Here is a 25,577-nt window from a genome sequence, read left to right as displayed (position 1 = left end):
GAAGTGAGAAGGCGGGGGGGGGGGGGGGGGAGGAGAACGCCGTGGGGCTCACGCAATGCCCACGGCTCTCAGGCCAACAGCTGTCCATCGCGGTGGCCGTGAAAAAAACACCCGCGATCGCTTCGTGTCCACTGCGGTCTTCTCGGACGTATACACACACAACGTGCGCGTATATAGTGCTGCAGCTGCTGCCACCGTGCGTGCTACGCCGCCGCGTCTTGGTCGTCGTTGAGCAACCGCGACTGTACGAATGAGAGGCACCGTGGTCGCTCGGGTCTCCTTGGGGAGTTTTATTGATTCCGCAGCGATATAACTACGCCAAGGATGGCTGCGGGGCGTGTGCATGGACGACCCTCACGCGGTGTGTAGACATCTGGCGTACACGCGCGCGCGCTGCACGTCAATCGCGAGGAAGCACGCCGCGGTTGCGCAAGGTCGGTGAAAAAGAGTCGCGAAGACGCTCGCGGCGCGCGCACCTGGTAGACGGATGTAAACGTGATGTGGAAACCGCAAAACAAGGGTCTGGCCTTTCCGCAAATGAAGACGCGCCTTATAGGGATGTCGGCGCTGGCGCGACAGCGCGAGCTCCAGCTCACTTATTTGTCTAGGCGATGGGCCTAACGTCTTAAAGCAGAATCTGGGTCACGAGACACACTAGTGCAGGGGATCTAGACGGGGTGTGTATTGATGCTTTCTATAAGTCAGCGCCAGAAAGGAGGCTTAAAGTAGGCCTGGCGCAATAAGTATATGGTTAAAAAATAAAAATAAACTAAGCAGACAATAACATTTACAATGGAATTTCTAATACGCAATTGTATCTTAATTTGAATGGAAATCAGGGGGAGGGGGCTTACAAGCAAGAATATATATATATATATATATATATATATATATATATATATATATATATATATATATATATATATATATATATATATATATATATATATATATATATATATATATATATATATATGACATTAAGAAAGCAGCGCACTTGAAATAGATGCGTTCACGCATACATGAAAATGAACATTACCGGCGCTGCGCTGCAAGTCTGTATGCCCTTTTTCATGTGTGCGTTAACGTGCCTATTTCAAGTGCGCTGATTCATCAATATTATGACTCACGAACTAGCCCACTAGTACATAAGTATCGAATATATATATATATATATATATATATATATATATATATATATATATATATATATATATATATATATATATATATATATATATATTTGCCATGGCGCAACTACATGCAGCTTGCGATTGCGATTATACGCAAGTCGCTCATTTGAAGCAACCACGAGACCAAAATTAACAAGCCAGCTTTTGTGCCTCCTGCGAAGCGTACGCGCAAGTAACGGCTCCGAGAAGGCTGTAAGAGCAAAAGCCATCGCGGCGCTGTGAAAACAACAGCGCGTTACAGGCGTGGTTTTTTGCCGGATGCCAGCGGGCGCTTGCTTTGCTATACTGCCGCCATCCTCAAGGCAACAACCAGCGGGCCCGATTTCTCGGTACGGTACGTCGGAGGACACCTGCTCCCAGGAGGCAGCCACACGGGAGGCGTCGCCGAAAGCGTCTCCGCCGCTGGCACCCGCCAACATCGCACGTCACCGCAGCTGCTTCGATCCGGCTGCTCACGCGGTAAGTTTACGCGTCCGCGAGGACGGCTGCGCAAACAACGCTGCACAGCCACGTGTGGCTGTGCAGGACGGTTTCGTATACGAGAGCCCACGGCTGACAAGGAGGACTTGCACGGGCACCCCGTTTTACTCGTAAAACGGGAGTATGTAAACGAGGGCGCCGACAGCAATGCGCGTGCAGCTTCAGAGACACCCTTTCGCGGTTTCACAACCGCCCCTGCCAGCGCGAAACAAACACGCATGTGTGTGGGATTGCGTTCTCGGAGAGTCGCGACCTTACGCCAACGCTGTGCGCGGGGAGGGTCACAAAGATAAAAGCGCGCATTTACCTTCGGCGTGCCTGCGAGGCGTAAAACGTGCATTACTGTTGCTGCCTTATACTGTTTGTACGGGTGCGAAGGTGCTCGCGAGTCTTGCGTAATCGGACCAAGCTTAGAGGCACTCTGGTTGCGCGCGTTGCGAAATGACGCGAGCCCTCCTGGCGACACACCAACTCAAGCGAAACGAACAACAACAATAAAAAGAAAAGCAGGGCATTACACGTGAGAACAAACCGTCGTCATTTGAGCCGCCTTTCTTGGGCGCGCCATGTTCCCCGCATTTTCGGGGTTACCCTCAGGTGTCACTTGTAGCAGGGCCTGAACAGTTTTATTTGAATCGAAGAAAACAATGCAAGGAGTCACTGCAAAGTGCCCCATTCATGACATTACGAACACTTATTGGCCCTTTTTTTATCTCTTGCGCAATGACGTTCGAGAAATGTAATGCTTGACAGATGCATAAAACGCTCGCATAAAAGAGCACCAAAAGGACATATACACTGTATATGTTTCGTTCCTGTAAAACTCCACCTTCATTTTGCTGCGCTGTAAACCAGCATCAGCAACCAAAGCGCAGGAATAACTAGCACCAGGATAAAAGCATAGTACTTCAACAGTACCGTGGCACAGAGCAGTTCACAAGCAAATGGTTTCAAATAGCTATATAGTGTTTTCTTGTGAACTGCTCTGCACCAACAGAGCATTTTTGAGGCCGCTATAGCGGGGGTTAAAAGAGATGTGGAGCCATCCCCCCTCCCCCCCCCCCCCTGTGGCGTGTCTGATAATTAAATCGTGCTCTTTGCGTGTAAAACGTCAGAATTCATTTAACTGTGGTGGCTTTCAATTTCGCCGCTCGTTATGACTCTCTTTTTGTTGTTTTATTTCCTCTAACGCATTAGAAATAACTTGAAAAAAATATGAATCCTTCCTCGCAGTCTCACTCAACATATAGGCATATGCGACGTCATCATGGTTGGTAAAGCATGTAAAGTGCTGGAAATTTCTCCCTTTGCAGAACTCTCATGAACTCTCGTCTTTGCAGAAGCCTCTTGGTTGCCAAAAGAAAGGGAAAGAAAGAAAAGAAAAAACAAATACCATATTAAACTGAGCGAAACGGCGCAGTGGGTTATTCGAGAGGCCGTTGAGGTCGACGGGCGCGATATGCAAAGGCGCTTGTGCACTTAGATTACGGCGCACGTATAAGGCACCCAAGTAGATAAAAGTTAATCCGGGGCCCTCCAACTATGGCGCCTCTCCGACGCATTGCTTTAGGATGTTCAACCCCACAAAGCTATAAATTGATCATTCCACGCATATAGAGTAAGTAAGGCAATTCCCAAATAAAGATGACGCTATAGCGACGCGCCTTGAATGAGTGCTAATCGTTGTCCTTTATTTTCCTTTCTTTCCTTTTTTTTGCGAGTACATGAATTGTCTAGCACGTTATGACCATGTGATGTTATATCGTTTGATGAACCTTCTATGTGTTATCAACTAAAGTATGCATGATAGACGTCAGAATGCGTGTTCGCTACGTGCGGTATTTCTACAAACTGTAATTAAAAAGAAGTGCTTGGGAGAAAAAAAAAAGAAAAACAAACGTTTATTCAATAAAACACTTGTGTGAATTCATGAGAGCAAGCGAGAAAACCACGCACACCTTCATGCTGGAAAGAAAAAGAAGGAAAGAAAAAAAATGTTGGAAGGCAATTGAACCTTTAGCTGACGTCGGTAAAAAAAATTTATTGCCCATAAAGGTTATTCTGGGAGGCTCGCAACGTCTCAAACCATGACGTCAACGTCTTCGATCAGAGGGGCAGCGCCTCAACGAGAGTGTCTCAAAACGGTAGCTGTGACGAGGGAAGGATGCAAGAACACCTCCATTACTACAGTTACCACTGGTACCGGTACCACTTGAACCGGTGCTCTCGCTACTGTAGACCTATCATTGGGATCGGCGCACATTTAGACTGCATAATCTCCGAAATCGGGCCGCAAGAAAGACTAGAAACATTCATGATACGTAAAAAGTGGGGTTAATTCACCAAGAAAGACATCGCCTTTAAAAGAGAAATGCCAGATGGAAATACTGACCCTTACTTGCTTTCTCGTCCAGCTCAGAGTGTCCAGCTTATAGAGCTTATGCTGGGTAGCCTACCGTGCTCAGCCTGGTTAACCTCACTGCCTTTCCTTTATGACTTCTTTCTCTCGCTCTCTCTGTATGTATATCAGGAGGATAGCGTCGAGCGCATACACTTCCGAGCAATATTACGGGGAAACGCTTGTGACAACGACGGACAAAGAGCATATAGACATTCGCGACGCCGTCTTTCTTCGCTTGGCTTCGATCTCAAGATTAATGGCGCATCTGCAAAGGCGGCAAGCCTGCTCAAGCGTGAAGGGCAACAATCACGACGCACGCGAATTATAATAGCACTAATTGGACAAAAGGGAAAGAAAAATAGAGAGCGAGAAAATAAAACAACATGACGAGGAGAAAAAAAAAACGGGGAGGTCGAACGCGAAAGACGCCTGATGCCGTCCGTCAGCAGTTAATGGTCGTGAGAGTGGCGTATAGGGCCCCGAAGCCAGCGTGACATGAAGAAACAAACGCGCTCGAAGAAGACGAAGGAGGTTCAGCCAAGCGTGGGAAAATGCAACCCAAGTTCGAGTGACGCCGCCCCCCTTCGCACTGCTCGCTGCGACCCCCTTGCCCCCCCCCCCTCGCTTTTTCGTTTCGACAGCTGACCTTCGGAGAGAATCTGCGGACAGGTCGACGCTTCCCAGAACGGCGAGCGCCCGCTGACTAGCACACAAGCACATATATACCCTGTATTTCACGCTGTCAAGCCGGGAGCACCTGTTGCCTGGTGGCACCCCTCCCTTATCCCCCCGCCACCCCCTCCTTTCTTCACCCTCCGCTCTTGCAAGCCTGTGCAGTAGTAGTGCTTGTCGGGCAAGGCCGTCGGAAGAACGGTCAATGCGAGTGGGCAGTGTTTACGATGTCGTCACGGTCGTGTACCCGTGGTAACTCTGGTGTTTCTTTGCTTTTACATGGAATGTTCCCTAAAGGATTGAAACGGCGGAGATTGGGGCGTTGGTGTAGTTATACGACACCCGATGTTTAAGTAAGAGCTAAGTACTGGCTCTGTCCTCAACAGTGAGGGGTCACTCAGTGGCAAGCGACAGAAATTGTCGCGGCCTTGAAGTCGTGTACCGGTCGGTTGTATTGCTATTTCTTTTTTCACGTAACGTTGTGAGGTGACGTGAGATTCGTGTAGCCACGTCCTTTCTTGAAGGGGCTCCCGACACCATATCTTAGCCGTGCATATCTTTATCTCACCGCGTTCGCCGCACATCAGATAAAACAAAAATAAGCCCACTGTGCAATATGTGTCAGTTTTATGGGATGTGTATCTTTCAAATGGTCTTTGTTCATTTGTTTGTGAACGCTTTGTGAGCCCGGTGACTCCTTCGCATTCGCAGTAGTCATTCGCAGCTTCAAAACAGAAAAGAAGTTCTGAAACACGAGCTTAAAGGCAGATAGCCTGCTTAACCATGCTTTTGAGACGATCAATTATTTTATTCAGACGCTCTTGGCGAAGAATACAATGGAACACCAGTTCTTGTCTTTCAAACCATAAAGGTGGTAGCGTCGCCTGTAAATCGCACCAAGGAGGTGCCATTGCCTAATTCACCGCCGCTGACGCTCCTCCCAAATCAATTCTTCTATTCCTCTTTGCTATAGAAAGTTTTAAGCCAACGCTATTCTTGGTTTTCGTTTACTTATCTGCAACTCTTTGCTTTGCCACAGTTTTTGCTATTCCCCGTAATCCCGCATGATGATGATAAAACGTATTTATTGAGGGATGGCATGAAGGTCTATTCTATGGAATAGGAAGGATAAATGGCCCACCACTAGAATGCGCTCTGAACAGCAGTAGGCTATTCGCTGATTGATTAACGGATGTATTGATTAATTGAAATTTGTGGCCCGGCAACAAGCTTGTCACCTCGAACGGATAAAAAGAGCAAGCATCGGACGTTGTTTTCTCCGGAGAATAGAAAACAGCTACCCGTTGCCCATAATTTTTGCCATAGACTTTCGTCTGTACAGAACACAGCTGCACCTTTTTTTTTTTTTTAAGCGACAGGAACAGCGCGAGCACCTTTATGTGCACTGTGCTTTCCCCTTATGCCTTCCCTTTTTACAGCGAAGGTGTATATGGCTAGGGTTTCGTGCATTTCTCTTCTCCGACAACTTAAACTATCATCATCAATGGTTCATACCCTCGTAAGCATTCATGCTCCCGTAAGCAAGCAAAAAATGCGATGGCTCATAGACCCGTAAGGCAGAGGGTACAAGCACTGAGCAAAGTGAAGCGAACAGTGCTTAAATTCTTTCTAATCACGCATACAACATACAGAACAGCATGTCTAAAACTGTCATCATCAGTGGCTTATACCCCCGTGAGCAATGGCTCATACCCTCGTAAGCAAGAGAGAGAGAGTAAAAGTTTATTAAATGTAAATAAAACAAGGCACGATGGTTGGAGCCCCTATTCCAGGGCCCCACTGGCACGAGCGGCTCGCTGGGCTTGGTCCAGAAGAGCCAACTGGCTCTCCCGACCCTCGTCCGCAAGCCATGCCTCCCACTGCCTATTCCTCATTAGTGGATGTTCGTGTAATATGGGACTGTCTATGTGCGGAGGCCTCCTGGGACACTCCCATGTGATGTGCTTTAGTGTGGGTGTGTCTGTGCACCACGGGCACTCGTCAGTGAACCTCGTGGGGTGTATTCTGTGTAGGTGGTGCAGGTTGGGGTATGTATTCGTCTGAATTCGACGCCAGTCCCTCTCCTGTTGGCTGTTTAAAAGCAAACAAGAAATGCAATTATTCATAGTCCCGTAAGGTTCGTGGCTGCTCGTCAATTAGCTGCGATGACAGTACCCCTGATGTCGTTGTCGGTGATTTCAATGTGGATGTGTTGGTACCGGAATCGGAACGGTTTGCGCGTTCCGTGTTTGTTGCAGACATATCCCTTGTGATGCCACACCGATCATGCCCAACCGACCATCCAGCGGTGTCCGTGCACCGATTTGACATGATCGAAGAATGTGATTGCAATTGCGAGTGACATAATGACTAGCGATCAAGAAAATAAGTGAGTGTGCGTGCCTTTAATCAAGAGGCCCACCCATCAGGACAATAAACGAGTTCGCACCGTTGTTCAAAATTATGCGTCACCTACGTGTCATGTGCTAAACAGCTTCGCTGGTCAACCAATTTCACAGAGTGGAATGGCTCATGATTTCCCTTTTCCTTTTCCTCGTTTTCTTGCCGCCCGTCGCGTTAGCTTAGTGTTTGAGGCGTTGCGCTGCTGAATTCGAGGTCGAGGGTTCGTTCCCGTCCATGGCGGCCGCATTTCGATGGCGGCGAAATGAAATAACGCCCATGTGCCGTGCACTGGATGCGCATTCAAAGTGATCAAAAATAATCCAGACTCCCCCCCTATGGCGGTATTATAAGTATACAAAAGGAGCAGCGCGACCGAGGCGGACAGAAGTAAACACAAACCACATCACAGCGCTTGTGATATGTGGTTCGTGTTTCTTCGTGTCCGCCTCAGTCGCGCTTCACCTTTCTAATAGCTGTAAAACAACTCGCCCAAATCAAAGCTTTACGGTATTATGAGACTTGTTATTTCATAGTCAGTATATATCTGTTTTTACGTGACATGGGCTAGCCGGTGTCCAAAAGGTGGCAATATCTCCTAAACATTTTCTACTAAAAAATCAGATCGTGGTTTTGGCTTAAAGTCCGGGAATTTTTTTCCCATTTTCTTCTGCGTCAACCTGGTTAACCTCCCATGCTTCCCAATTCACTCCCTTACCACAGAAGGCGAACGTCGTCGAGCACGTAGCTCATCAAAAGCGAAACTATAGGACGGCCACTCACCGTCGTGCCTCATGTGCGTGAGCTCGTCCCTGACTAGCATCGCGTCTCCCGGCTGGCCGTCGCCGCCGTCCCAGAGGTCGCCCTCGTCGCCGTCGTACTCGTCCGACGTCGGCGCCGACACGGTGTAGATGGTGTCGTTGCCGCACTTCGCGTAATAGTCCTCCGAGTGCGGGCCCGGCACGAGCGTGTGGCACGAGTCGCACACGGCGTCCCGGGTCGGGCTGCACGGGTGCGCCTCGAACAGGCCGCGGCCGCACCGCGAGCACGGCAGGCAGTGGCGCCGGTACGAGTGGTGCGGCTGGAACTGGGCCGGCCGGCACGGCGAGCACTCGGTGTCCACGCCGTGGCCGCACGGGCGGAGCACGGCCGAGCCCGGCGGGCAGCGGCGACAGCCCAGCCCGTGGCCGTGCCTCCGGTGGCTGCCGGCGTGCTGCGCGTTGGAAAAAAAATGGCGCACGCGTGAGCACAACGACGCGCCGCTGTAGACACGCGTCAGTCGCGAGAACGCGCGTGCGTAAAAAAGAAAAGATGTACGATAAAAAGAAAAGAAAAACTGCCGGTGGTCACCCGAACATACGGCCCTTTCAAGAAGTTTCAATGGTTCCAACAAATTTTCGAAAAAAAGAAAGTCTTTGAGAACTTACAACAATTAAACAGGTTTCGAAGAAGTTACCAGTTAATGTTAACTTCTTTTAAAGGAGAATGAAAGAAGTTTCAAAAGTTACCGAGCAGTTTGAAAGTTGCCGCCAACAGGCTGGAGAAAGTCACCTTTTCCTCTTCGTTCCAACAAATTTCCAAGAAGTTTCCAAATGTTTCAAAGAAGTTTAGAACAGCTTTTGAACAATTTTGAGAGTTCTCGGAAACTTTGTATGTTCTTGGAAACTACTTTCAAACTTCTTTCAACTGTATTTCAGACATGCCGCTAATAACTTTCGCACAAGCTTCAAACAACTTTCTAAATAAGTTTCAAAGAAGTATCAAAGAAGTTCCCAACTGCTCAAGGCAGGTTTAGACAGCTGGAGCGCACCTCTTCCGTCGCGTGCTCCGATTATAACCGACTGGTTTGAACGCATATGCGTTTACCGCTTGAAGCACCGGGCGTCGCATCAGTTGCCGCGTGGTATTGTGTGTCTCCTGTTTCATACAGGGTGTCTCAGTGGAGACGGAGAGGCTCTGTAAAAACAAGAGTACTAGAAAGAATATTTTTGCTGGTGACAGTTCACAGCAGCGGCCGACACCAGATTTCGTCTGGATAATCACCCCTAAGATCGTAAATGAACAAATCGCGCCAAATAAAATTTTAAAGCCTTCCGCACACATCATACAAATGCTGACAAAAGTAGGAATTTTGTATGGTTGTACACATAACAGTGACGTGGATTGAGCAACACAAATATGTTTTTTTGTGTCTTTTCTTTCGGTAAGAACAGCCCACATTTCGACATACGCTTCTCCAAGTTTGTGCATATGCGCAGAAACGTTGTATTCATTTATGTTTTATTTTCCAGAATAGCTTCTATACATACTGTGGAAGAAAACTATGTCCAACGTCAGTGTTCTTTGTCGAGGATTTTCATATGAATATATCAAATATGAACAGGCCTTAAGCATCGACATTGGGCTTAGCGTAGAGCGGAATGCGCAGCTTCTGGGATGTAATCCAATGTGATCCGCACTGTGCCTTGCTGGGTCAACCCGCGCGCAAGTAACGTGTGGTAGACAGATTAAATTTGGATAGCCGCGCTCACAGAGAAGCCACGAATCTCTAAATGAAAGGGTGTAGTAGATCATTCTCAATGCACGGAAACGTCCATTGCGCATCGAGGAGGAGTAACGGCCATTGACCCATCTTTTTTGTATTTCTGAGAAATAAGAACATCTAGTTAATGCAAAGTATGCGAATGATAAGCATGATCATCCAACACAACAACTCAGTTCCGAAAACAGCATTCATGCTGTTACGTACGTAACAACATGAATGCTGTTTGCATCGCACACTGTTTCGTGTTTCGTTTGCATCGCACACGAATGCATCGCACACTGTTTTACTGAAATTGCGCTACCTTGGTCTATATGCAGGGCCGGTTTCAAAAGTAAAAAGACACCCGAGGCCTAAAACAGCACGTCTAGAGACATGCGGGTCGGTGCGCTGGCATGCCAGGCGGCGAGCTGGTGCTCATGGATGCGCATTTGTTAGAGGCACAGTCAGGCACTTGTCAACGGCAGGTCGTCGCAGAACACGAAGAACGTGTTAAATTCAACGCTCCGCGGCTTACCACGCCCACATTCGCTAGAGATTACCCTCAGCCCAAGACGGCTTTCCCGCCTTACATTTTTGCGACTCGCAACTCTGCGACAAATTCTCGGCTTTCCCTGAAGAACCACAGACCCCCTTGGGAAGGGGGGGGGAGGGGGAGGACAATAATAGCAAGCATAAATGCACGTAACAGCCGTTGCGAGCAAACGCGAACAAGATTAGCATTTATGGCGTCGCCGCTTGAAATATAGGTACAGCTAGCGACCGCGTTCTTTACGATCTCGAGCGACAGAACCGGCGCCAAGTACACTTTCACGCTCCGCGAAGCACGTCGCCGCCGAGGCAAGGCACCCGCGCTGCGCTGACAGGAGGTTACGTAGTATCAGGGGGCAGCAGGTTGGCTCGCGCCTTTGTGAGGGATTCTTTAGAGCGCCAGCCTAGCTCATCCTCCTCTTCCGTTGCGAGGAAGAAGAAAAAATAAAAGCGCGAGAGGGAAAATGATGCGTGGCTTTTCAACAAGTCTGCATGCTCGAAACTTGGTTGAGGATCTAGATGTGGCGTTACGTATACACGGTCGTGGTGAAGCAACAACAACAAAAAAAAATCCTGAGTAGCGCCGCGAAGTGAGGCTCCGGTGGGTGCAGACATCGAGAGCGGATGTACGAAACGTTGCGCAACTTTCATATAGAACCTGTTCTCTTCCGCACGCTGGTACTAAGTGTTTGGACTTCAGCTTGGCTGTACGGCTTCGTGATAGACAGACCATATATATATATATATATATATATATATATAATGATGCTACCTGCAGTTTTCGTTTGTGCTGCATCTCTCTCCTGCCGGCCGGATATCCGTGTGGCAAGAAAATGGTTTGCCTTGCGCCATCGAGGCAGGACAACTTGCTTTTAGCGCGTACTTTATTATCATGATTGTTTATTTATTATTATTTACGGTGTGTAACGTGAAAAAAGCGACACTCGGGGTAGTGGAGAGCTCCGGATTGTTTCTGACCAGCTAGAGTTCTTCTTAGCGGAAACCTTAATCTAAACGCACGACAGCTTTAGCATTTCGCCCCCGCCCGCCGCGTCCGGCAATCGCACCGACGACCTGGTGCTAAGTAGCGGAATGCCGTAGTGACTTCCACCCACCACGGTGTCCCTTTTCTTTTAAATCTTTTATAACATTGGATCCTCCGTACTGAAATCAAAGGCAGTTCGTGTGGACGTTGGACTATATGATACGCCATATTCCGTCACGCTAATTTATTTCTACTGCATACGAATGAAGCCTGTCGTCGATTCCTCCAATAATTATGCAAAGCGCCAGTCGAATCCAAATAAGCCTGGAAATTTATTATCTCCATGGCTACACATTATATTCCGCGTTAATATTTTCTCCGAGCTTAGGGCAGTCAACCAAGCTAAGTCTATAGTTAAGCTACCTGTTTTGACTGCATGTTCCTTAGCCTCGTTTTGAATCACTGTGTTTGTGTAAGTAAATATTAATTAATTTATATTAATATATGAATAAATAAATTGCCCTAATGAATGCGTTACGTACACGTTTCACGGAATGCCACCTGTCGGCGCTATTCTCAACAAGATCATCATGCAGCCGCATGGTATCCATGCTACTGCTTTTCTACATCATAACGTTGCAGCTGTCGCAATGCATTCAATATATTACTTCACCCTAATTAGGAATTTCTTTCGAGCTCGGTATTATCGTACAAGTTTATAATTATTTTTTTTGCCCCATCACGTCTGCGAGTTGTAATGCGCGCCTGCACGACCCTACACTATCGCACACTATAGGCCATGTGTCACCAACACTCCATGCAGCACTGTACGTCAAGGTCGTTTTCAGCCTATAATCATCGTGCGTATTCCCGCAAGATGACTAGGCTGAAAAAGACCTTGACATAGAGTGCCGAGCGATAGCCTGTCGTACGGCTGCGAGCATTGTCGCGGAGCAATCCCAAAGTCCCATAAGCAGCCGTCATAAAGGCAACCGGGAAGCTGGTAAGTGCTTGTATGCAGCGCGACGGAGAGGTTGATCGGCCCTCGTATAACTCTTCGAGAGAGGAACGGCCGCCAACTGCGCCACGCTGGTCTCTCGTGGAGAGGGAGCGCGACCCTATCTTCGCGGCAGAGCGTTACTCACCGACGTGGCGCCTAGTAGACTGCCGGGCTAGAAGATAACCTGTCACGGAAAGTATTAGGACCGACCGACCACCGGAGAAAGACGCTTCGAAGAGTCGGCGTCCCGAATGCGACCAAAGCGTATCTGGTCATGCGCTCTCTGGCTGGCGTCGCTCGCGGAAGGAGAGGGATAAGTCACTGCCCAGAGCGGCTGTTGTTGATAAAACAGGGCGCCGGACGCAACTGCCATCGCGGATCCCCCTTTTATTTTGTTTTCGCAAGGTGTGTCGTAAACAGGTTTCGCAACGGGGAGGGTGAAGAGGGCGGTGGGGGCACGCGTATATCTGTATTTCAGGTAAAGGTGCGCCTGGGACGCTCTATCAGCGGCCGTCAGAAGTGTCTCTTGTTGTAGACCTTGCTATACAAGTCCGTGAACGTTCGCGATTGGGGCTCTTTGTGTTCTCTCTCTGCGCTCTTATTCAGTGACAAACACCTTCCAGCCGAAGTCGGATAGCCTGATTCACGAGGCACGTACTGTATGAACAGGTCTGATCGGATCAGGGGTGATATTCTGAACATTGTTATATTAGGCCATAATTGTCAAATTCGGCAATGGCGGCATTACAAGCCAATCAGAGAGGTCATATAGTCGCCCTTTGGCCCCATGCGAGCAGCCAAGATGGCGAATTCGACAATATGGCGGATATATTCACAACGTACAAAATAGTCCCCCAGTAGCTGGTAGGAGACGAATTGGTTTTGGAGTCGGTTATGTCTGATTGACAAGCTGCCGGTAGGTACATTGTTCTTCACTGCGAAAACAACCATTACTGTCAAGAATAGACTGCACTATGAAATGAAATGAAATGAATGAATGAATAGACCACCTATTTCTAAGAATTATCATTAGAGTCACATTATTTGCCTAAGTGGGGAAGGCCAATGGCAGAAGTGTAAAAACACCAATAATGAAAGAAGGTTCGAAAAAAAAGGTGGGAGATGGAAAAATGGAGTGTGGAACCAGCCATGCTCTGTAAAATCATTCGTGTGATTTTCCTCGAGCCAACACAATAATGTGCCGCTTTCCTACTGCTGAGGCTAGACAGGCTAAGTAAGCATATTCAACTTAGAAGAGCTGGTAGCAACGCAGCACAATTGAAGCCAAATATAAAGTTAGTAACCCTGTCAACGGCGGCGAGCGAAGCAAGTGTTTCAAATGAATTGTCTAAAACAATCGGCCTGGCGTTGAGAGCGCAAATATGCTTCGGAATCGGTACGCTCCCGGATTGAGATGTGAGTTGGGGATCTGTATACATAGGTGTAAAATATTTCCGTTCAAGTTATAAAATACCGTTGACTTTAGTTAGATTTCCAAAATGAAGAGCCGGCCTTCACTGACGAAGCGCTATGGCACAGCTGCTTTTATTGTGACCAGTGGTGAAAGCTTTTGTGCCCATGTTCACGTTTGCAACGGTAGCGCACGTCTAAATGAATTTATCCTTCTGGCTTGCCTGTACCATCGACTATAGACAAAATGAGTAACAAGCGCATCCAATGCATCAAAACATTAGTGCTTGTTTATCACTAACAAACCTCGAAGCCCCCCTCCCCCCTCCTGATGACTCGCCAGCTGAGCAGAGAATTTTTCGAGCGACAAGACTGCAACATTGAGGCAAATTCCGTTTGTAGGAGGTCAATTCGCTGATTACCCTTAACACGACGTCTATCGCGGAAGTTCGCTATTCTGGACGATTTAAGTGAATGCGCTCCCTATATGCCTCGAACGCACAAGCACAAGCGTCCGCACACAGACAAGCACACAGGTACAGAACAACACACATACAAACAGACGTACGAGCACAAACACACATGCGAAGGCAAACGTAAACACATGAACGTACACAAAAACACACAAACTGCGGCGCTATAGCTCCAGCGCACACACACCCACGCGCACTATAGTATGTACCTATCGTAGCACACACTGCTTGCCGTTGGTTCCGTTGTTTGCGGTTTGAGTATAGCAGACGCCTTGTACATATGTGGGATGCTGCATACATCAAAAGAAGCTCGGCGCTCGTAAATATGCTGTCCGCAAAACGGATGGGATAGTTTCGAGGGCCGCCATAACGGCGAGTCCGCCACTGGAGCCCTGCGCGTTATATGGGCACTGCAGATTGCTCGCTGACGCTATATGGACCGCTGGCAGTGAAGCAGGCCCCGTTTATTCGCAGCATGGCCGATTGCGCCCGAAGTGCAATGTAGAGCACTGTCGAGCGAAGCGATCCGACAAACACTGCGGGAGGTCGGCGATAAGATGCGGCGATGTTTTTTCCTATTAGCTCGCCGACAGTAACACTTTCTTTTTCGCCTGGCAAATCGCCCAAGGACAGTTATTGTGCGACGCCGGCAGGGGCCGGTGCGGCGTCCGATAAAAACGGAGACGGGAAGAAAAGATGCGGTGAGAATTCCGACGAGGCGCTCACGTGCGAAACACATCGCGGCCTATCGCGGTTTCCGTGAGAAGCTGCGAGCCGGCTCGGGCGGGTTCCGTTGCCCCTCGACGCCGGGAAGACGGTTCCCTTCTTCGCAAGGACATCTGAGTATATATATGTACATATATGTGCGTCGTATTTTCGCTGCCCCTAAGCCTGGAGATAACGGACGTGCCTGAACATAACCGCGTTGCCCGAAATCTTAGCACGCCATTTTGGAAACAAACTCCTCCTGTACGAGCCATCGCAGCGGCGTGAGAGCGTTGCTCAGATACGTACACTTGCTCACAAAATATTGCGGGGCGCGCGAGCGCGTGGCGAAACGACCCTCCTCCCCTACTAGCGGGGAACCCCTGGTGTCGAGACCGGCGCCTGCACGCATGCGCGTCCCCCCAAAACTGCAAGCGCGCATGTTTCCGCGCTTCCTCTTTGCGCGCCGGCGATATCCAAATGCAGCCGCGAGGTGCCCTTCTTGCGTTTGGCGCTGTGGCGGCTTCGACGGGCAAAACTTCGTTTATACAACAGAAATCAAGAGCTCATTTTCGTCTCGCCTGTCTCCTTCCATGGAGCGCCTTTCCTGCCACGCTCTTCTGCAGGAGAACGTCCCGTTCGTAACAAGAAATAAACGACGAAGATTGGCCACGAAAGGGTGCAGCGTAGAAAAAAAGACGACTTGTTGCTTTCACCACCTATGCGTCAGCGATTATGACTGGACAAAAAGCGGCCGCAGCAGCGCGCGGAAGCTCACGCTTCTAAACACGCTTCACATAGTTGTGCCCGTCGAAGCCGCCACAGCGCCAATCGCAAGAGAGCTACCTCGCGGCTACATTCGTATATCGCCGGCGCGCAGGGAAGAAGCGCGGAAACATGCTCGCTTGCCGTCTCGGAGGGACGCGCATGCGTTCAGGCGTCGGTCTCGACACCAGGGTTTCCCGCTAGCAGGGGAGGAGGATCGTTCCGCCACGCGCTCGCGTGCCCCGCAATATTTTGTGAGCGAGTGTACCTAACTTAAGTATGAAACACACAGACGCACAATGAAAGGCAGCACAGGAGAACCGCTAGTCCTGTATCGGTGTCCCTCGTGGATTTCGTTTGCGATGAGTATCTACAGACTGCCTTAGCAGTTGTGTATCCTTGCAAAAGAAGGTTGTACACTTATATCCTGAAAGGACGTCGACGGCCATGTGAAATGTACAAAAAGAAATAAAACGAAAATCGCAAGCTTTCGGGGTTATGTTTTCATGGAGACATTGCCAGACATTGCAACATGCCGAAGCATCGTTCTTCAAACAGCGTCCAGAGGACCCTATCAAAAATACCTCGCATCACGGCAACCTTATGCAGTAATCTCAACGTGGTGTCGCCACCAGTATTTGGGTTAAATGGTTCCTTCTGGCTTACCAAGCTCCCGTTCCTGGTTAGGATTGGCAGTTATTTGGTATTCCGCAAGTTTAATTATCAATATCATCTGACAATGTAGAAATGTAGCTGAACATATATCTCTCTTTATATTGTGTTGATTGAAGGTGACAAGGATATGAAAATAGCTGGCACCGGATAAGTTTGGTTGGGGCAATGCTATATAGGGTGAAATGGCAAGAAATATACTAGCGACACCCTCATCCCTAACCATACTCACCACATTGGCGTTAGGTAACACACTTAATCTGCAATCGCGGAGAAGATCAAAATCCCTTGGCGAAAAAAAGACACAAGAAAAATAAAAGGTTCAGGTTCGATTTACATTGCGGAAGTTTATCGCGTGGCATCACACCAAGCAAAATCTACTCAGGTCAACTTAAATATTCATCCTTAAACTACATTGCACATTGTAAACGAACAAAATGCTTAGCAAGTTTTTATAACTGCTCGCTCATCAATACGGCCCGAATACGCGAAGATACGTTGAGGTCGGTGACGTCACACTGATGTTTAGGTGAGGTTGCTGAGGTTCGACCATAAAATTAAGCAAATAGATGGCTGGTCTCCAGTTTCTTCCATGTCATCCATCAATTACCCTCCCGATCAGTGAAAACTGAGTTGCGATAGAATAGCACGCCACTCCAAATTGATTTAGGCGCTGCTCTAAGTGGCCCTCTTCCGGGAACGTCTGAAGGCTGTGGCCAGACAGTGCGCAGCGGATGGCGCTTCACACGGACGTGAATGAAAAGGAAACGCGTTTGCCGAAGTCCTCGCGTTATCTAATCTAACGAGGACCGACGCAGGGTATATAGGCGCAGTGAGTGGGTGCGTTTACTGGCTGACGCTTTCGGTATACTACACTGCTTCTTCGAAAAAACAGAACGAGGCTGCGCACGTCTCGTCCTTCCACTTATTCTCACCTCTTCTTCCGAGGGTCGGCAAACTGCACTGCGGACTCTCGATAAGCACGCCGCTAGGCTGCGCGTGCACACACATGCGCACAACGAGAACGAAATGGGTGACGCACAATGAGATTAGATAAGGATGGAAAACTGCGGATGTTGGTGTCCATTTTGCCGCCGTGTCTCGTTGGAACCGGAGTTACAACCTCCGAGGGACAGAGACGGAACACGAGCGCCTGTATATATATATATATATATATATATATATATATATATATATATATATATATATATATATATATATATATATATATACCCAGCAAGACTGAGGGACTGAGTTACTTCTGTGATCGCGCTTTGCTCGGTCCTAAAATCACCTTGCCTGCCGGCGAGTTTCAAAAGATGTTGGACTTTCAGGATTTCCAGATTAACGAGCGGCCTGTCTGGTCAAGTGCGCGTGGACAAACGGCCAGATGAGCGTCCCGTAGCAGCTGGCGGCAAAACTACAACTATACCGGACTGCTTGCTGCGTATATGGCCGCGAAGATCGGCGCGCTGACTGCTTCTACTCATTAAAACAAAAAAGGATTGATCGATTTATTGATTGATTTAAAGAGTGATAGGGTTTAATGTTGCAACGCAGCACTTTGGTTAGTGTAGATGTAATAGTGCAGGGTTCCGGGATACATTTCAACCACCTGGGCTTCTTTAAATGCGGCTGTTGCAACGGGGAATCGAACTGGCGACCTTGGGCTCCCAGCAGCACAATGCCACGATCGTTCAGCCACCGCGAGTAGCGAGTGAACAAGAACGAAAGAAGGATTGGAGTGAACCATGAATTACTTCGATGCTAGGCGTCATGTTAGATCACGTATTACATGGCGACTAGGGTCGAATTGAAGTGTACGAGGTGTTTCGTTTTATGTGAAACAGCAAAAAAAAAAAAACTGTCATAATCAGGCGCCTGCAGATACGCAACGTGGGTAGGCGGACATTAGCAGCAATTTAACGTTCCAGCTAATTTTGCTAAATAACCAAAATTTGATCATTGGCTTTTACTCTACTACCTTTAGGATACGTGTTGCAATTGCGAAATTGAAGCCGACGAGCACTGAAGTCATGTCTGTCAAGCAGAAATCATAAGACTAGCACCACTCTGGACATGCGCGATCCTTAAAAGGTGCTGCGAAGTACATTGGAACTTCAATTAACAGTTTCCCGAAAACGTGCGTCTGACAGTTCCAGGCGATCTTAACTGGAACGAAGAGGCATTTCTTTCGCAGATGTGTAGACTATCACACGTCCCATCTTTCGCGCTGCTCCGTTCCCTTCGAAAGAATAGGGCTTTTCTTTGAGCAAGCATCACCCACGTGCATACGCTCTGCATCGGGGCTTGTGTGTGTGGGGAGCCAGCGTGTGTGAGGCAGGGGAAGGAGGAGTGGCAGTGGGGGTGGGGTGGGGGAAGGTTGGGTACAGGGATGAGGAAAAGTGGAGCGCTTTTCAAGAACCGTGTTGACAGGAGCGCTGATCGATGGAGAGTTTAACGCCCCGCTTGTCGGTGAGGCTCCGTCGATATGATGAGGAGGTCAACTGAGTGTACGGTAGACAGACGTCGAGAGAGCGGGTCCGAAGCGAGTCTCTATTTTTCTCTTTCTCTATCTAGCTCACTGTATGCTAATAGTGCTTTCTTTCGGCCGAAGACCCAAAGACTAGAGTCAGGATAAGCAGCAGCAGGAGAGCGAAAATAGCGACGAGGACGAGGTATTCTCGGTGACGCGAAGACGCAAAACAAGGTTTTAAGTGGTTGTATCGTCTATGCCTAGCGGTCCTGTACAAGCACATATTTAAAGAAAAAAAGAAAAAAGAAAATGCTTCAGGATAGCTACGCGAAGTGTTAGGAGACGTAAATCGAGAGCTGTATAACATGAGGGCGAACCTACAGAGGCGCGCAAATTTTTATCAAACGCTATGCGAAGTTCCTTACTAATTTGGTAACTAGATTACAGGCACCCATATTTCGCTATATCATGAATAGTACCAACGTCGATGGTGTATTCAATACCTGAAAAGCTTCCCCTTAGTGCTTCCGCTGTTCTGTCTTTGAGGATTCTTCGAATCACATTAGCGAAAGAAGCCTTCCGGGATGTCCAGAGCTGCGACTTCATTGCAGGTTCACATCAGACTCATCCCAACCACGCTTCAAAGTTCTTGAACCATTTGTAAATAATGACAGGCTTCCGGAATTTCTATAGGCATGCTTTAAGGAATTTAACACTATCTATGCATCACTTCGTGCAAAGTTTCAATCTACTACGTCGCCTCGTCCGCCACGCCCTATAATACACTGCATTTGCACTTGTAGACACAAAAGATAGGACGGCCGGTAGACCAAGCACGGAGAACGAACGTCAAAAAGAGGAGCTGATACAAGCAGGCTTGATTTCGAGAGACCCGCGAAGGATGTCACGCTAACACAAATCCTGTGCGACGGAAGACAGACGGAAAACATTGGGAATCAGATAGTATTCTTCACTTAGTGTATTAGGACATGTGTGGCTCTGTTTCTGATAACGTTTTTGTTAAACAAACACTTCTCATCTTCTTTATGACGTTGAAATTGTGAGTGCGCGCGCGCGTGTGTGTGTGCGTGCGTTTTGCGCCCTTTGTGAAGTTACTTGTGGATAGTGAGCGTCAGGACTTGTGGTTTCTAATATGTATACAAAGTTGCGTAACCTTCTCTGTACATAAATTGAGTTGGGTATAAGTTCGATTCTGTAAGCTACTGAGGCTTGCAATCAATTGCTGTGGCATAATTATCGCTATTAAGTATGTCGGAACGTCAGGCGTGGCTTTGTGGTAGTACAATGTTTAACTTCTTTTTGTAGATATCACCTCTGTCGATAACCTTCCTTCAAATAAATTCTCTCTCTCTAACACACACACACACACACACACACACACACACACACACACACACACACACACACACACGCACACACACACACACACACACTTCTCGATAGCTATACAGGGGAGAAGTGGGAGAGTGGATCAAGTTTTACAGAAGTTTTAAAAATTGCCTGTGGCAGACAACATAATTTTTGTCCTTGAGCTGGATTATTCGAAGAGGTGGTCATTACTATCCCGCGAAATCGAAACACATATTCGTCGAATTAAGAACGTTACTTATTAACTTCCTAATTCATTATCTTGCGGCACATATTGCAATTTACAGATTGTAATTGGTCAGTTTGCTATATATGTATCCACTTGAAATTACTTTCCAGTATGACGCCGGTTGCGAGATATCGCTTCCCAAAGTGTGGGACAAAATACATGGGCATTCCAGTTACTTTAGTGCATCAATGAGTTAAAGGGCATCTTGATTAAAGAAGGCAGTGAAGACCAACAGTTAATTTTTGGGGCGTGTTTGATGGCGCACTATTTCGCGAAATCAACTCTCCACGTATACCACTGCTTCTAGCAGGGCTCGCGCACTATATTTAAGAGGCGAACAATTAATTAGTTTGCCTCCTTTGTTTGGTTGGTGATATGTAGTCTGCTTTATGTCTACGGGTTCTAATAATATAATTTACCTTTTGCCTCATGAATGGCACAAAACCAGCTCTGTGGTCTACTAGGTTTGGGTGTACGGTGGCTTGCGAATGGGACGTTTTCAGCAAGAAGCTAAAAAAAATCGCTTCTCCAATACTGCACCGCAGTTGTTAGCAAACTCGAAAGATTCGGTTATTCTATGAAAGAATGCGGCAATACACCGTATCCTGTTTTGCCTATTCTCCAGGCCTCTATTGATTAGAAGATGTTTCCCGATTTCAACGTGGCACAAACTTTGGCTAAAAAGGTAGGCTCGAAACATAATTTTAAAGTTGACGTACTCAACTTTAATAAGCACGGCAAGCAATCAGTACAAAAGAAGCGCAAAAGGATTGCCGTTTTAGTCCTTGTGAATCATTTTGTTCTTACTTGCACAAATAAAAGTACTATGTAGTTAGACCATCTACAAACAATCGGCTATGGCGCTAAAGATATTCTGTATATACTTCAGCCAACTAAAGAGAAGTAATGAATTGGAATTTAACATCAATAACCACTCCCATCATGACGAAAAGTGATCGCATCCTCTAGGTCAGATTTCCCCCAAAAATGATCCTATAGGAGAGATGGACTGCATCTTCGCTCAAGTTTGCTCACCCTTAGCGCTCGCAGACTCTATGTGGGGCGAGCATGATGTCGTTTCTTCGTGAGTATCACGACGTATCGTTTTAAGATTCTATGCCAGGTGTTGTGCAAGTTTTCACAAACGTTTAATTTTCTTACACAGACTCAGCTTTACGAAGGGGCTCGTAAGTATTGCTAAGCGAACGAAACACTTGACAAAATAAAGTATAGTAAAGGACGCATGACTGGAAATGTCGTAGCAGTCGAGAAATCGAGAGCTCGGAAGCTGTGTTCTGCGAGCTTGCGTTTATAAAGAAGTTTTCCTGTGGAAGGCCCTTCAGCGCTTCTCCATTCTGTGTCTGGCGTGTCCTGCATGTGGGCGCCACCACGCGAGAACTGCGTCAGTTCTCGAGAATTACGGACAATGTAATTAAACTTCACTGACGGCATTTACGAATTCTCTTCCATACATAAAAAGAATACCTTCTTGGAATTTGGCCGACCGCATACGCTACTGTGTGCATGCATGACGTGTATTTAGGCGCAATATATTGAACCGAAGACGCAACATGGGTCCACGTGACACGTTACGCAAGTAATGAGAAAACAATTTATACGGTGGTTCGCAAATTTTCGCGATTTATCATGAGGAAAAGCCTTCCGCAGGAAATATTCAGCAAGAATAATCGACTGAATCACATAACGTTTTGCTGTGTTGTGCAGGTTCTAGATGATAAAGAGTAGGTGTATATGACGACTATACTTTGCAGCACGAGCTTCTGCTGCTACGCAATTCGGCATCCAACAACTTGGGATAAATCTAGGCTGCCTACAGCAAAATGAGCGCTAGCAATGCCAGAGCGAGTCGGATAAGTAATCACACAATCTACCGGTACAGACATCACTAGGAAAAAAATCTAACGCATATCTGATTATTATTATGTTTTTCGTATAAATGCAAGGTGGGAAATGCTGCAGGCAAACTCGGACTTTTTTTTTGAGCGAAGACGTGAACTTACGACCAAAACTGCGAGTACAAATCGGTACTGTCACTGCTTAAACGTGAACAAAATAAGGAAATTGTCCTTTTTTTTTGTGAAACACGAAATTCGTACCGATCATGTCGATGATGAATATTGGAAAAACGTTTGAGCATAATTTATAAAAATTAGAGTAAACTCACCACTGAAACAACGATAGTTGCGAGAAGCAGCAGCAGCGACGGTGACACTTTCGTCGACATCTTCGGCTTCCCTCTAGGTTCGACGAGCAAGAATGCCAAAGCGCGCAGCGGGTGCACTTGGCTCGAAAATCGAGCAGAGTCAGAAAACTGAGCGTGATCGACTCGCCAGCAGCTCAAAGTGACGGCCTCACGTCGTCAAAGTGCCGAATCGTTTCGGCAGCGGGCACAGACGACGTCGTTCCCGAAGCGAAGACGACGAAACTTGGCAGTGGTTGTGCATGGCTAACGGTGTAGTGTGCACGAGCACCAAGCAGACGACGACTACATACGAGCCAGATAAGAAGCCGCGCTTTGCAGAGTCCGAAAGTCAACTGGAGAGAGAGAGAGAGTGAAGACGGCGCGTTATCCCGTTGTCTGGCACCCAGCGGGGCACGATGATGATCACCGCGTACGCGCCCTCCGTTCCGCATCAGGAATCGGTCCAGCGAAGAGTCAGTCAGCGGGAGCACGAGCAGCAGGAGGCATCCGTTGACGCGGAGGCGGCAACAGCAGCCGGCAGACGATCACCGAGCATCGGCTGGACGCGCGCCATCTTCCGGGCAGCGAACAGATGCACTCGAGCAGATGCGACTGCGCGACCGGCCACGGTGCGAGTCTGTACGCTCCGGACGCCGCCACGCCTGTTGCTGTTTACGTCGGGGAGTTGTGAACCTGCCCTCCTTCTCTGCGCGCGAGGGCGTTACAGACCCTCCCACTCCACACGACCCCGTCCGATCGGCTACACCGCTGCCTCCGAGATTGCCACAAAACCTGCCGCCGCGGACGCATATGTTTGTCGCCGGCAGTTTTGGAGGCCGCGTTATGAAAGCGGTGCAGCCTTCCAAAGACGCCGACAGATGGAGACACGAAAGGTCACCCATAGCAGATTGCTGTTTGCGGTGAAGGCAAAAGAGCAGTAGAACAGCAGTTGCAAACGGGAGCAGTTTAGGTTACGTCCCCATCATGTGTATTTTCGTTTATCATTCACATATATTTCCGGCTTCTATATGGAACACGCTTTTGGTTACCTCTGCGAAAATTCAGATACAGGATACTAGCGCGTTATTTGTATCCGATACGATACCCACCATTTTCTTTCTTAAGAAACATCAACATATCAACTCCTAACATAGATCCGTTGTAGAGACATCTGCAAGTTGAGAATAACTGGCTTGCAAATTCCTTATCTCTTGCATCAGACTTCGTTGCTTTCGAATTTTACGCAAGCATTCTTTCAATGTCCTAATAAAGTACTATAGCGTGATTCCGTAACGCTCCATATAGGTCTGTGAAAAAAAATTGATAAGGCCTAATATTTCCTAGTGCTCACTTTCGGGGGTATGGTTACTTTCGCGAGATTTCACGTGCTCCGGTCCCGGATGTTTGAGCGCCTGCAGCCAACTGCGTGCTGGCACAGTGCCAAAAACACCTCTGTAGGTACAGTGCCAGGTGCACTTGCCTGTAAACGCCGGATACCGTTCCACGCGAAACCTTGCGAAAGTGCTGTTATCCCCGAGAGTTTACTTATTTAGCACCCACAGTGCCCATTCAGGCATTATAGTGGAGGGTTACCGAAGAAAAACAAGCATAAAAATTGCAGGTTTGCACAAATTCGTGTAAATGAAAAACATAGATTTATGCCGACAAAAAAGCACTCAGTCACGTTACACGCAGCCACATCGGACATAGACACGTTACAGATGTCACATGTCACATGTAAAAAAAAAATACATAAAGCACAATGATTACAAAGATTCATAATGAAAAGGCAAAGAACGAAGCGAATAATAAACTGCAAAAAAAAAACGCGATGGTGAACATACAGTACAACAAGGTGAAAAAAGAGGCACTAAAAGAAAAGAATGTCATTTGCAACTGGGATTCTTTATAGGTCATGGTGATTGTTACACATACACGCGATATTTATCAAGCCTGAGCGATCAAGACATTCTGTAGCTTTTAATACAGACAAGAACTTGTTAGGACAAGAAATTCTTACAACTGAGGGAGGAAGTCGGTTTCACTGACTGATGCTTCGGAAAAAAAAAAAGCTGCTAAAGGCCAATGTATCAGATTTGTATCCTCTTCTCTTGTGTTCATAATCTTTGCTTGCTAATGTGTAGTGAGGCTTGTTTATGTGCACGTCATGGGGAATTCGAGCATGAGAATGATATATGCTGTGTAAAAGCTTCAGTCGAAATGACGTTCTTCGGTGCTGCAGAGATTGTCATTTTAGCATTGCCTTAGATTTTGTTGCACTAACCTGCCTGTCATACATTGGTATATCAAGTACATATCCTGCCGCCATGGACTTAACGTTTTCTAGTCTTTCTTTGTTAATTACTGTTGAAGGGTCCCACAAAGGGCATGCATATTTCAGCGCAAGTCTTACATATGGTTTATATAGTAGCTCCCAGGTGTGTTGTGGAAACGCACGTGTATTTCGTCGTAAAAATCCCAAGCTCCGTCAAGCTTTGCCTATGGTTTGATCCCCATGCCGATTCTATGATAAAGGGCAGAAGTAAACGGCTAGGTATTTGCATTCGCATACCATTTATACCACCCCCGATGAATGGGGGTATGGTGCGTAATCAGCGATTTTTACAGGCTGCCTTTACAATCAGTAGGGGGTAAAGATCAGCGGGCTGCTACTCAAGCAGGTTGCTATTTTTCAGGGTGTTTGTTTATAATGTAAAGGTTTCTATTCATCAGCTAGCGTCAATCGTAGGCTGTCAAGAGGCGCAGGGCATGAACTGCTGGAAGCATATGCGGCTCACACACACACCAAGCACTGGAAATGCGGCTGTCTCAGTGGCTTCACTACACGCATGGCCGATTTGGCTGACCTTGACCTTCTTCGTTACAATAAGCGTACTTCCGCAGTCGCCCCTTATCAAGCTTCAGATAACGCACTTCATAGGTCGGCATGTATTCCGACTAAATAACAGTAATGCTTATGGTTTCTAGAGAAAACATCCCACCGGACTTCGTTCTTTTGCAGCAGGGCTGAATGACAACGGCAGAAAAGGT

At 47.5% G+C, this 25,577-nt stretch overlaps 1 protein-coding gene across 1 annotated transcript in view; it reads right to left on the bottom strand.

Annotated features, from left to right (window-relative positions):
- The window catches only part of LOC135913961 (uncharacterized), a 57,102-nt gene extending 33,902 nt beyond the window's left edge, over positions 1–23,200 (bottom strand). The window contains exons 1-2 of the mRNA XM_065446673.2: positions 22,509–23,200; positions 7,930–8,359 (exon numbers count right to left, since the gene is read on the bottom strand). Of these exons, the coding sequence (XP_065302745.1) occupies positions 7,930–8,359; positions 22,509–22,568 (490 nt within the window). The 5' untranslated portion in view covers positions 22,569–23,200. The remainder of the gene's footprint in view (positions 1–7,929; positions 8,360–22,508) is intronic.
- Between the last annotated feature and the right edge of the window lie 2,377 nt (positions 23,201–25,577).

This window comes from Dermacentor albipictus, chromosome 3 (assembly GCF_038994185.2).
Source record: "Dermacentor albipictus isolate Rhodes 1998 colony chromosome 3, USDA_Dalb.pri_finalv2, whole genome shotgun sequence".
Taxonomy (NCBI): domain Eukaryota; kingdom Metazoa; phylum Arthropoda; class Arachnida; order Ixodida; family Ixodidae; genus Dermacentor; species Dermacentor albipictus.
The sequence above is the reverse complement of the archived record's forward strand: the minus strand, read 5'-3'. Positions and strand labels throughout refer to the sequence as shown.